General features: G+C 41.1%; 1 protein-coding gene across 3 annotated transcripts in view; it reads left to right on the plus strand.

The window, feature by feature from the left end:
- Positions 1-13,686, plus strand: part of TNFRSF19 (TNF receptor superfamily member 19) — an 81,873-nt gene that overhangs the window by 43,802 nt on the left and 24,385 nt on the right. For all 3 annotated transcript variants that reach the window (XM_084842881.1, XM_084842883.1, XM_084842882.1), the window contains 2 exons: positions 5,535-5,713; positions 8,213-8,298. In XM_084842881.1, coding sequence (XP_084699007.1) covers positions 5,535-5,713; positions 8,213-8,298 — 265 coding nt within the window. The remainder of the gene's footprint in view (positions 1-5,534; positions 5,714-8,212; positions 8,299-13,686) is intronic.

The following is a 13,686-nucleotide window of genomic DNA, read 5'->3' on the forward strand; positions in this document are numbered from 1 at the left end:
GAGATGTGGCTGCCTTTAACATTTTTGTCCATGATATCATCCCTATTTACTACCATTTGCCAGCTCAGTATAAATGCAGATATCCCTTGCATTTTATTTTGAGGATACAGTCTTGTGTAGCTATTTACAGAAAATAGTTTACAGTGGTGATATTAGCAAAAAGGAAACCACATTGACAATGGACCTATAGCCTGTCCTTAAAACTTAAGCCACATGTTACAATTGTCCTACCAAAAATAAATGTACAGGCAAGTGTCTAAGTATGGTATGAGTTTTTCCCAATAATATGTATATATGTACTTTATATGTTGCCTTTCTGCCAAAGAATGGCACTCAAGGTGACCATATCAAGGGGACAGCCATAGATGGAGATGTCTTTTCTTTCCCAAAGAGTACCTTCTGGTAAGAAAATTGTAATGTATGAAGCACCCAATATTGGCTGTTGTACATAGAAAGCAATTGTATGCAGGAAGCGGACATACCATCACAATCAAAGCTGGGAAGGGGGACTTGGAAGCAGACAAGATGGGTTTGCTGCCAGGTCCCCTGGAATGTGGGCTGGGGGGCAAGGGGGGAAAATAACTTATGCACAGTAGCCTGTTTGCTCAATTGTGTGATGGGGGCACAGTGGTCTATTTTTAAAATAAGCTACTGTGCGTAGCTTATAAGCCACAATGTCTTAAAGTGACATGTGAACCTAGCCACTGAGTCAGATCATGGATCCATCTACCTCAGTATAATCTACACTGACTGGCAGCAGCTCTCCAGGGTTTCAGACAAGGTCCCAGCCATATCTGAAGGTGTAGGAACTTGAACCTGGAACCTTCTTCATGCAGAGCATGTGCTCTGTCACTGACTTACAGCCCTTCGTAATTTCCAGGAAGGAATGATGTGTGGAGGAGAGAAGGTGTCTGTGTGTAAAAAATAATCAGGTTGTTATAAAACCTACATACAGCAAACTAGCTTGCGCAATATTTTGTCATGTTCTTTTAACTTAAGAACTTTTAGCTTCTTAATTATTAGGCATCATTATGACTGCCTGTTATGTAACTCTGCTCTTTTCTTTGCTTGTTTCTTCCACAGCAATTTCTGTATGTATCTCATAGCTATAAAAAGGAAAAATGATCTCCTTCTAAGTAGTTAAGGGGAGGGAGCAATCCTATGTCCCTGAGACAGCACCTGGGAAGTCATAGGATATTTCAGATTCCTGGATCTGAGGTCGGAGATAGCGCTCTGATCTTGGACCCAGGAATCCATGCTTCCCTCCCCCTCCCATCCAGTGTGGAGAGAACTGCACCAGCTGTCTCTCCAAGGTTGCAAAAGTGACCTTGGAGAGGAGGTGAAGGGGGCATTTCTGTGGGCAGGGAGAAGAGGGGACTGGACAGGCCAGCTTACACAGTATCCCCAGGCCTCTCCAGCCTCCTCTCCCCCTCTGCAGCGCCCAGCTAGATGGGCAAAAAAGCCAGTCTAGGTAAAATGAAGAGCAGGAGGTGCGGCGGGAGTGATGATCGCTTCTGCTGCACCTTCCGCTCTGCACTGGATGCTCGTAAGCCTCCAAATTTGGAGGATTACGAGTATCAAGGGCAGATCTCATAGGATTGTGCCCTAAATCACTCTTTCAAATTGGAACCAATGATGTACTTAATTTGGGTATCTTACGTAGAATATGTGCAAATGTAAGGGAACAAATGTGTACCCATGACATTTTATAAGTAATAACAGTATCTTTTGTAGCATATTGTTAACATGGAACAAAACAAGTTTTCAAAGGTAACTCTTGTCTGTTACTCATTCACAGTCTCAGTTGTTTTATGTGACCAGTTGTGTTTCATATCTAAAGCTGACTTAATTTATTTGAGAAGTTCCCATTGACATCAACAGACTATGGCTCAAGCCGATAATGTGCAGGAGTAGAGCTGAGGGTAATATTAGTTGGATAGCATCACTGATGCCATGAATATGAACTTGAGCACACTCCGGGAGAGAGCGGAGGACAGGAAGGCCTGGCGTGCTATGGTCCATGGGGTCACAAAGAGTCGGACACAACGACTGAACAACAACAACATTAGTTGACCTTTATTCAGGACAGTGGTTGATCTAGTTAGAACATAATCTATAATTTCTTATAATCCAATATTATAGCTCTGAAGAATTTGAACTGAGCAATTATATTTTCTTTTAACAAGCAGGCATCACCTGTAATCGTCAACTAATCAACAACATACCTACGTATTCTTACAAAAACAAAAGTGGGTGCCAAAAGCCTCCCAATAGGCACTAAAAGCCAAATGAGAGGGACTTTCGGCTTCTTCCTAAAGGCAAAGCAAATCATTATGTCTTGCACAGGGCCAGTATAGAGTTAACTATTGCAAGAAAGAGACTACACTGGATTGGACTGGCTTTGGCAGCAGAAATTTACAAAAATAGGGAAAAGATTTCCCAACAGAGTAGGAGGATCAGGACATAAGGGGAAGGCTCAGAGATCGATTCATCTCGAACGGGTTCTGGATTGGTATCCAACCTTAACATGAAAGAGAGCTGTAACCTATGAACTGGCATGTCAGAAGAAGATAATTGTGTTATTATTTGGGTGCATACTTTTAAAATACGATTTATTTATTTATTTATTTATTAATCGCCCATCTGGCTGGTCACCCAGCCACTCTGGGTACAGCATATAATAAAACAGTTTAAAACAATAAAATTCTACAATAAAAACATTTTCTAAAATACCCCACCCCAAATGCCTGCCTGAACAACCACGTTTTTAATGCACGGCGGAAGCTCATTATTTGCTTCGCAACAATTCCATCTTCCCATTTTCTCAATCAAATGCCTACCCTAGTCTCCATAAACTCTCTCTTGGCTAACTATAATTGTGTCATTGTTGGGACAGAACTGAGGTGAATCGGTTAACAGCTGGAGAGGGGAGTCTGTCTCTCCTATAGAACTGAGTCAAAATTAACATTCTTACCCCTTCCATGAAATCAGCTCCCTTTCTGGTGATATTTTCCACCTTTTTGAGCAACAGTATAAAACTGTTCATAAGGGGGAAGATGATAGGAAGAAGGAATGTGTCTCACTTGATGTCATCATGTTTGCTACTCGACCCCTCGTTGGTTGGGTTGCACAGCGAAGAAGCCTATTCAAGTTTTAAAAGTGGCACTCAGTGGTGTAGCTAGGACTGGATGTTAGAGCAAATCCAGGGCCCCCTTCAGAGAGTGGCAGATGATGGGGGCCATGGCAGACCAGCCTGGAACAAGCCCCTGGGCCAGCACAGGCATACTGGGGTGCACCAGGGCTCAGTATCCTTTCTTCTTATTTTTAAAGAGATTTTGTAGTTGGCGGTAGCCAGTCAGGCATGTGCATAACATCTACAGTTGTTCATTTTATTATGTTTAATATATATATATATATATATATATATATATATATACATATACATACATATACAGAGAGAGAGAGAGAGAGAGAGAGAAATATTTTCTATAACTACACAAATGTATTTAGCATCACAGCAGCAGAAGCAAACTCCCATTTTATTCCTATAGGCAACAGCAACAAAATGTTTATTGCTTATAGCCATAGGCAATTGTAAACAACCTGTAGACATGATAGTGCTATGATTTAAGCAAGTGACACTGCTCAAAGTATTTGTTTTTGAGGTTCATCACATGAGGCTGAAATCCCACATCCTTACTGGGGCTTTCTGCTTCCGGATTCTTTGCAGGATTACGACTGGCTCCTTTATACATGCGGTCATGTGGTTTGAACTGAGGAAAGGCCTTCCTCGGCAAGTTCTATATGTTTCTGTACATTTCATTTTACAGCCACTAGATGGTGCTGTGCTAATAGCGCTTTGCCATTTACACACAGCTGATAGAACGGATTAACATCCCATGTCGCTTTATCTTTAATCTCTTTGAAAGCGGGATAAAGGAGGGAAAGCACAGGAGACATCCTGGAGGTTGATGATGTCATGTAAAAGACCCACAAACGTCTGTGACTGGCCAGTTGCAAGCATGGAATAAATCACTCATGTAGAAATGCTCTTTATCAGCCTCCCCCCCACACACATTTATCCATAAGTTAGAAGCACTTGGGGTTGGAGAAGAAAAATGTTAGTTGTGTGGTTCACAACTGAAGTAATACACATGGCCATCTAATGGGGGAAGGGGATAAGACCACCAAGCCCAAAGTCTAAAATTCCCTAGCCGTACCACTGGTGGCACTGAACCTTCCCTAGCCGTACCACTAGGGAAACAATGGGAAACAATGGCTGCAAGACAGACATGAAAACATGCAAGAAAGAGAAAGTAAGGTTTTGTCATGAATCCTCCCTTTCCCGCAAATTGCAGCTTAAATGAGGCTACACCTACATCAACCTGCCTGTCTACTGCGATCCTGTTCAGAGACCATCTTCCAGGTGTCTACCCACCCCAGTCTGAATTGAGGTGGGTGGAGACAGGAGCTTATCAATTGTGGCACTTCACCAGTGGAATTCTCTAGGAAAATTTTGCCTGGTGCCTATGTTAATGCCTATTTGACACCACGACTTTTTGCTGTCTCAGACTTTTAAATTTGATGATATTGTGTGCTGCTGTTTTTTATTCTGCTGTTTTATTGATGTTTTGTTATGTATGGTTGTATATCTCTATGTAAAGCATATTGGAAATATTTTGAAGGGTGGTATATAAGTTCCTTAAATAGACTACTCTTGTACACACTATTTTTTATCAAATAACACAATTACTATGATATATATAATACTATAGATGCACATAGGGGACTGTAGCTCAGTAGTAGAGCACATGCTTTGCATGCAGACGGTCCCAGGTTCAGTCCCTGGCATCCCTAGAAAAGAATCCTGCCTGAAACCCTTGACAGTTCTGGGCTAGACGGACCAAGGGTCTTGCTCAGTATAAGGCAGCTTCCTATGTTCCTATTGAACGCCTCAAAATCATGAGCTGCAATTAAACAGTCTATGAAAACATAATAATAATCCTTAGTATTTGGGTTTTTTTAACATTTTCTTTGAAACCAGACATTTTCTTTTTAATGTTAAGCAAAGTGTTACTGTTAAACAGAGGGAATAAAACAAATGTTCTGAACAGTTGCTGTTGATCATATAATTTTTCAGCAAAGGCATGAACCTTTTATATCAAAATTCTAATTTTGTCTGAAAATATTCACGTATTCCAGCTTCTAAATTTTCACAAAATTAAAATATGGGCAGCTCAGAAATTCCCATAAGCTAGTAATAATGTAGCAGTGGGAGTCCAGGGAGCTCTTTATCATTCAAATGCTCTGTGGTTTCTCAAATAAAGTGGATGAATAAGTATTGCTTATAGAAGTAAGGGAGATTATTAGTAGTGGAAGACACATTTGAACTTGCTGAAAGGATTGCTTTTGTCTCTACACAGTCCTTATTCTTAGAAATAATTACACTGGGTCTTCATTTCATCCTTGCAGTTTCTCTTTATTCATGCTTCTGAATTTCTGAATAGTGTGCTCTTGCTTGTTAATCCCTCCAGGAATGCGGCTTTGGATATGGGGAGGATGCCCAGTGCATGACATGCAGGCCAAACAGATTCAAGGAGGACTGGGGCTTTCAGAAGTGCAAGCCATGTTTGGACTGCGCTCTGGTAAATCGATTTCAGAAAGCCAATTGTTCTTCAACTAGCAATGCTGTTTGTGGAGACTGCTTACCAGGGTGAGTTTTAAAAAGGTTCTCAAGAAAAGTACAAATAACGTATCTGCAGTCTTAGTACAACAGTTTGGATTTGGAAAGTCTAGTTATCTTAGTCTTTGCTGGCTCTGCCATGAAGAACTGATTACTTTGCATTTCTGCTGATGAAAATTAATAAATCTTAAAGTCTAAAGCACTAATTCTTGTCAGTGATTAATACTTTGGTGCCTTAAATTATTATTTAATGAATGATTATTTCAGAGCTACAAAATCCACAAACTGAATGTACTCTTTCTTCCCTGTCCCATTTTAAAATAGTAGAAAAACTCAAATTACTCAGATAAATTTAAAAATACACAAAATTTTGATTTTCATGCTTCCATGCATCCATATCTATGCCCTGGCCATTTTAAATGTGTCAGATATGTGGAGCTACCTTTGAAAAGTGGATATCTCTATTGTTTGGAACGAGCACAATTACAGGCCAAGATTCCCATATGTGGGTGAATGTGGGACTCTGGGTAAAAATTTGGAAGAGATTCCATATGTATGCTGCTTGAAAAAGTTGTTTGAGTTTGCATGTAGACACTAGGTTTTTTTTTCTTTTTTGTATACAAAATTCAGAAATTGGATTTATGGCTGAGCTGAAATGGTACTGCATGTTCTCCACTCTGTTCACACATGGCAAAAAATTATTGGGCCATTATGGTTTTGGGGAGCTGGCGGGGCGGGGGAAGTTGGGAGGTGCAAAACTCAATGGCAGCAGTGCTCTGGTTGATGGCTGCCATTTTCCACCCTCAATCCCTTCTCCAAGCCATGCTGTCTTGGGCCCCATCTACATGGGGCTTTTACTCCAGTTTTACTCTATTCCTAAGTCAATAGTGTCAAATGACACACACTGCTAGTCTGGCATTTCTTGCCCTAAATCCACTTTTATTTTTCAAACTCACTTTGTTTCAAATTTTCCTGTCACAGCAGCCTCGGTGCTGTTTGGGAGTCTGTGTGACCTCAGCTGGCTTTGGTGCAGGCTGGAAAGTTGCATGGGAAGAGCAGAGGGGTAAAATTGTCTACCCGGAAATAGGGGTATATGAATTACTTACCCCATTCCGATCTGGGGCATCCACAGAGGGGGGGAGGCAATCTGTCCCTCCCCCCAGAATCCTCCCTAGCTGGCTTCCCTCTGCGGCAAGTCCGCAGAGCTGCTGGCTGGGCCCGCCTGCAGCCGGACTTCCTGCGTCCCCCCCTGCATTAGCCGTGATAGACTACGTATATATTTACGTAGCCTATAACGGCAAAGAGCAGGGATGCAAATGGCGGCCGCTACACCATTTGTGTCCCTGCTCTTTTCGTGATAGGCTACGTAAATATATATGTAGCCTATCACGGCTAACGCAGGGATGCAAATGGCGGCTGCAGACTGGGGCAGCCATTTGTGGCCGCAGACCAGGGGCAGTGGATGGACCGGACAGCCAACACCAGGTAGGGTCCGTCCCGGGACAATTTCATGGGGTGGCGGGGGGGGGGGATTGCTCTGTTCTGCCACGGACTCCAGGGGGCTGGATTCTAAAGAATCCGGCCTCACTGGAGTCCATGGTGGAATTCTCTAACATCCCTACCCAGAAATAACTCATTGCCTTCAGTTCCACTTTGCTGAGTACAGGAGCAGCCCTGCTGCTTTGAAGCTGTGCTGTTGCAAACATGGGCTCAGTCGCTGCCTCTCGCTTTAAATAGTCATTGAGCTTGGGAGTGGGGAGGGGAGTCAGCCCTGCTGTTTTGAAACTGCACAGCTAAGTAATGGTAGATGCCTGTTGATTTGAAGTTACGTAGCTAAGAAAGGGTGGATGCCACAGCGGATGCTTTTCATGAACATGTACTTCATTGACAATAGTGCTAGCTGCTCTCCCTCCTTGCCAGCTCCGCGCTGTCTGCTCTCAGTGCATCTTGCACTCCCGTTCATTCTGCTCAGCCTCTGGGCAGCAGCTGCTGCCTGTTTGCCTACCTGCCTCATAACTGTGTGTGCGTATGTGGAGTTTGTCATGAACTGCTACTTGTAAGCAAGTCCTCCATTGCACTTCATTGAACACGAAAGGGAGGGGGAGCAAGCCTCCGCTCATTGGCTGGCCCGCACGTATACAATTGCTGACATTCATTTCTACTTCCAGCGGGATTCGCCCACCCCAGCCCAACTAATGCTGCTTCAGTTCCACTTTTCCCGGAGAGGCGGAGGAATACAGCACCTCGTGTACCATAGAAAGAGCTAATTCGATTCTGTGGAAATGCAGATTTTGCCCAAATCGCTTCACAAAGCATTTCCGTTTAGATTGACCCTTGGTATTAATAGATCTGAATTTTATCTTTCAGCTCAGACTCTGACTTATTTCATGATCTCACTTATTTTATTTCAGAACTGTCCTTCTGTTACTTTTTATTATAACTAGGAAATTAGGCCCTTGTGTCCTGCTGTGTTAAGAATTTGTAGACTAGATATATGAGACATTTGTGATCTGTTCCTCTGACTTCCAGATTTTATAGAAAGACAAAGCTTGGGGGCTTTCAGGATATGGAGTGCATTCCTTGTGGTGACCCACCTCCTCCATATGAACCACACTGTAAGTGCTCTTGATATTAAAACAGTATGACACCAGTTTTAGACTTCTTTTTCTTTTCTTTTTTTTAAGACATAGCTAATTTATTTCGAGAATTTGAAACTGATTTGTTGACAAAAGTACCTTACCCAGTAACGCAGGTGTTGCACCGTAAGCTACTCTTTTACAAAAGAGGTAAAGAAATATTTGAGGATAATGTACAACTCCATTTACTAATAATTGGTACAATAACAGGGGAAATGTGGTATGATCCAAAGTTTAAACTCTTTTAGTTTATATTCAGATCAGCAAAACATGTGCTTATATCTCTCTGGCTGTAATCGCCGGCATTTAAACTGCTTAACTTTAGGAGAATTGTGCCCTTATGTATTATATATGGATAGTTACAGCGTGCTTAATTTCTGAATTAAGCACACTTTCAATACAGTCCATATAACTACAGATGCAACACTTGCCAGGTTCAGTCATGCACACAAGAGCGATATCAGTACGCTTGGCGAAACCCCAAGCAAGTTCCAGAAAAGCTCTATTTTAAAAAAGCATGAAAGGTGGGGAAATCCCCAAAACAGCACAATGGGAACAGAGGATACTCCATGGCCCTGATATGTTGACAGATTGTTGGGGAGAAGGGTGGGAGGGGTATGGAATATTGTGAAGGAGGCCATGGCTGACTGGGACAGTGAACAGGAACATGCCACAGTACAACATTTTGTGACAGATCCCACTTGTAATGGTTAATAACACTCAGGGATATGCAGTTCAGGACCTGCTGCCTGCCCCCTTCAAATGTTGCTTAAAGTTTTCCATACATCTGTAGTTAATTATGTTTAATAACAAATTCTGGTATCTATTTTTCTAATATTTTGGTGCTGTTACATAACTAATTTATGGTACAGTTCTTTCTAGTTTATTTTTATTTATGTCTAGTTCTGGCTTATGAAATTTTGAGGAACGGTGTATACTGGTGCTATTTAAATAAGAAATAACAGAATACTAATTATATGGATAAAATTCTGGATTATTAGTAGAAATACAATGTTCCAAATTCCTGCAAGTAGGTAGACATTTGTACACTGCTAATTCTGTATCTTGTACAATCAAAGCGGCAAATATTAAAACTTATATGTCTATACAAATTAATCACAATCTGTATGCTTTGGCATATTTTTATTTGCTTTTGAATGCTAACCTGGGGCCACAGACTTCCTGAGCTAAAGTCCCATAATATGACTGGGACATTAATGAGGACCACAAAATGCTGGTAGCAGTTGATTATTACCCAGTGGACTATAAATTTCAGGGTTCTCTTTCATCTTCTCTCTGTCTGCAGACCTTTTAAAACAGAGTTGTGGTTTAAATATTTACTCATGAAAAAGCTGGTTGTGGGTTGTTAAAAGACCATCAAAGTTGAAAGGATTCTGTAATGGACAAGTAAGGAGTGTAAAAGGCCAGGAGAATTGTAATCGCTCTTGGGTAAACTTTACAGGGTAAACACTGAATTCTGTGTCATTTGATAATGGCAAATTATGCTTATACATAAATTCATTTTAAATACCAAGTTCAAATAAATCTCCTTTTGATTGTACAATGGCAATGCAAAGTTCGATTTGTTAAGCTGAAATTACTAGAAACAACACTGAATGAATGTATGATATATTCAGCTATTTCCTTGTTGCGGGGGTGGCGGGGAATACAACTTTAAAAATAAAGGTAAGAAAGTATACAAACAGAAAAATTAAGGTTTAGACTAAGTAAAATGAATGTATCTTTCTCCCAGATGGGTCTTATCAATTTTTTAAACTGTAATGAAAATCAAATTAATTACATCAAATAATAATTGAACAATAGAAAAGTCCTGGCAACTTTTCCATTTCAGTTAGAAGCAGCTGGAACTAATCAGATGTAGGAAAATGTAAGATTTGCCCAAAAGGCATCCTACAGATTGCTGTACTATCAGGGTTTTTTTCTTATATCCTATTAAGCATGTACACATGTTTTGAATAAGTAGTCTTCTTTGTGAACAGAGTTTCACCTTCTACTTTGAGAAAGACGTATTTTGAATGCCACTGAAATTCTAAGGACTGTGTTTGTTTTGTTTAGTATTCCACCCTTCCATCCAAGCAAGGAAACATAAAGCAAAATTGAGGGCATTACAGCCATGGTTCTTAATCAGCCCATGCTGACTTTTAGCAATGTTGCCATGGGCTCAGCCAGTCATGTGATTGTCACTGGCTGCTGCTTGCTACCCACTAGCTTAGCCCAAATCAGTTTTTTGCATCACAAACTCTTGGGTGACTCTTTTGGGAAGTGCACCTGGATATGTGCATTGGCCTGACCTGTGTTTCTAGGGAGGAGCTGCTGTTGTTTGTGCCTGCCAAGCTCCCTTCTGCAAAAAGAAACTTGCTGCCAAAGGTTGAAGAGTGGTGCCAAAGGACTCCATGCATCTGGCACCTTTTTAGCAGCTGTTTGGCTAAGCTTAATTATCCTGGTATTTAGTCCTCCCAATTCAGGAATGAGGATTATATAATTTATACAATAATATAACTCATACATCAAAATTATTAGGGCTAGAGTATTTGTTTTATACATTTTTTTTAACAAGGACAGATAGAGAATGGTGGCAGATTATCTAGAAAATAGAAAAACAATGCCTCTAAGTGCCAAACTAGATAATGTTTGCCCTTGTGTAGTTGATTTTCTTTAACAAATAGCTGACATGGGGCAGAGTGGGTGGGTGCTAAGCCAGATTCAGACCATGGCATTCAAGGAGGGGAGCTTTAACCTTTGCATCTGCCACAGTCCCAATAGGCCTGTGAACTGCCCAGAGAGCTTCAGCTATTGGGCAGTATAGAAATGTAAAGAATAAATAAAATAGGAATCCCCTCTCCACTCGCCTGCTAATTGCAATTGGAGGAAAGCTTCCACCGGTGCCAATTGGTCTGTACACCCTAGACATCTATTGGATGAATTTATGGATAACTAACACAGATTTTTTATTATTATTATTATTATTATTATTATTATTTCTATACCTCCCCATAGCTGAAGCTCTCTGGGCGGTTTACAGAAGTTAAATACAATATAAAAAGTTTAAAAGCCATTTACATAAAAGCACACAGACAATATACACAAACAACATACAACTAAAAACAACTTTGAACAGTCAATCATAACTAAAGACACATCCCAGATCAATTAAAACTTATTATTATTTATTAAAATAAGCCCCTCCCTTCCCATGATGTAATCAGCCCCCATTCTGCCCACTTAAAGAAATTCTCCCTGCAAAGAGAGGCATGAAGCTCCGTCCTCTTCTCTGCATGGAGAAAGAATACCATTACCCCCTAATGCAGAGACCTTTAATTACAAAGAAGACCTGCCAAATCCAGAAACTCCCTTATATGTTAACACTATTCAATCTAATATTTAATCTCAGTTGCCCTGGGAGTGGGGAGCAGAAGGGAAGCGCACTCTAGCTTCTGCCATCAATCAGGGGACCTCTGGAAGGTTGCACCTCTGGCTTCCCTAGAATAACATCAAGGCAAGGGGAAGGTTAGCCTGACCCCATCCATCGGCCAGAGAAGGAGCAGCTGCAGGGAACTTGCTTCTCCATCCTTGCCAGAAAGAAAACTTGGCTTCAACTGCCTATAGCCCTGGAACTGCAAAAGTAAGGGAAAAAAGCACTCTGGACCCGTCCATCAGCCAAAGGAATAAGAGCCAACAAATGCTGTTCAAGCAAGAACACCAACAAGGGAAGATCAGTTTGGCCTGAACTGCACTTAAATGCCTGCTTATAGCGTATCCTCTTGTTCTGTCCTTAAAAACCAGATCTCACTCCTCTTCATTTCCCCTCTACTCCCCTTCTCTTTTATATGTTGTCTTCTTTGTTCGTAATCCTGAGGGCGGGGCAGTCCTCTGTTTTATTGATGTGAGCCAATTTGAGAGACAATAGATTTGTCTGAAAAGTGAGATAAAATACATCAAATCACTGGAGGGCACTTGCTTTGGTCCAGGTGCCAGATTCCCCACCCCCCACCCCCAAGCCAGCAGGCTGGATGATATCAGGGGGAAGGGCCTCACCCCGGAAGCCCCGCCCTTCCCATGATGTAATCAGCCCCCACCCTGCCCACTTTAAAGAATTCTCCATGCAAAGAGAGGCATGAAGCTCTGTCCTCTTCTCTACATGGAGAAAGAGACTAGGCTTTGTAAATTAATTTTAGGGCTCTCTGCCCTGTAAGCTAATTTTTAAAGCATTGGTGCGACTAGGCTCTGTAAATTAATGTTAAGGCTTGGGTGCAGGTCTAGGTTCTGCAAATTAATTTTTAGGGACTCCTATCAGAAGGACAGTTGTTCATTCAGATCATTTTACTTTGTTTGCCCTCTTTATTATGCATTCTCTGTAAAATATAAAACATACCCCCGAAACTAACTTTTTAACTCAACTATCAGATGCAACTTTTGAGCATTATGTGCAACAATCTTTTGGTATGAAAATAGGCTTAATTTCCTGTCTTTTGCTCCAGACTTTACCCAACATCCCTTAATCCTGGGAGTATTCCATCCCCCCTGGACCAGCATTTATGAGTTCCATCAATATATTTCCAGCCCAAAAGTGTTTTGTGGCCAAATTAGTTTGGGAAATGCTGCTTAGCAAGTTCATCATTATAGATGTTGCAATCCTGTTGTTTTATTAATGAGTCAGTTGTAGAAAAATTGTTTGTGGAAATAACTGAAATGAAACCATTGCTTTTGGTCCAAATCTTTCTATTGACTGTGCTGAAACTGAGTCTGGGATTCTTACAATGGCTCCATCAGGAGTAGACATTTAGGACAGGGAACTGATATATGTGAACCAGCACTAAGTTCAGTATGTCTATAGCTTCAGGAGAATGAGTTGTTAGCATGTTCTCAGAAGATGTGATGAAACCCTTGAAGAAGGGCCAAGGAGAGGATTCTGAAAATGGATAAAACTGTTAATAAGCCCTCTGTTAAAAAAAAAGAAGAAGAACAGACTCAATCAGATACATACAGAAGTAGACTGTTTGGGAAAACATCCTCTTAGGGTAAGTTTAAATCAGTTGAGAGCGCAATCTTATGCATGTTTAGAGAGAGAAAGTACTACAACACTCAGCATTCTCCAGCCAGGCAGCCCAGGCTGGCTTGCCCTAAAAGGCTCAAGGAAGAGGAAGATAGAGTCCTAGCTAAAGACCATTCTTTTGAACCAAGATATAGGCATGTATCTCGTGTAATGGACATGTTGGGTAAAAGCTCCAGTGAAACTGTTAATTTGAATAGATCATCTAATTGATTCTAAGAGTGAGTCTGCATTGGTTTTTAACAATGTACATGTTACTGAACTGGATGACAGACATAGTAAATGAAATAATTCAT

This window comes from Heloderma suspectum, chromosome 3 (genome assembly GCF_057233095.1).
Source record: "Heloderma suspectum isolate Gila_16-S chromosome 3, 16-S_ref, whole genome shotgun sequence".
Taxonomy (NCBI): domain Eukaryota; kingdom Metazoa; phylum Chordata; class Lepidosauria; order Squamata; family Helodermatidae; genus Heloderma; species Heloderma suspectum.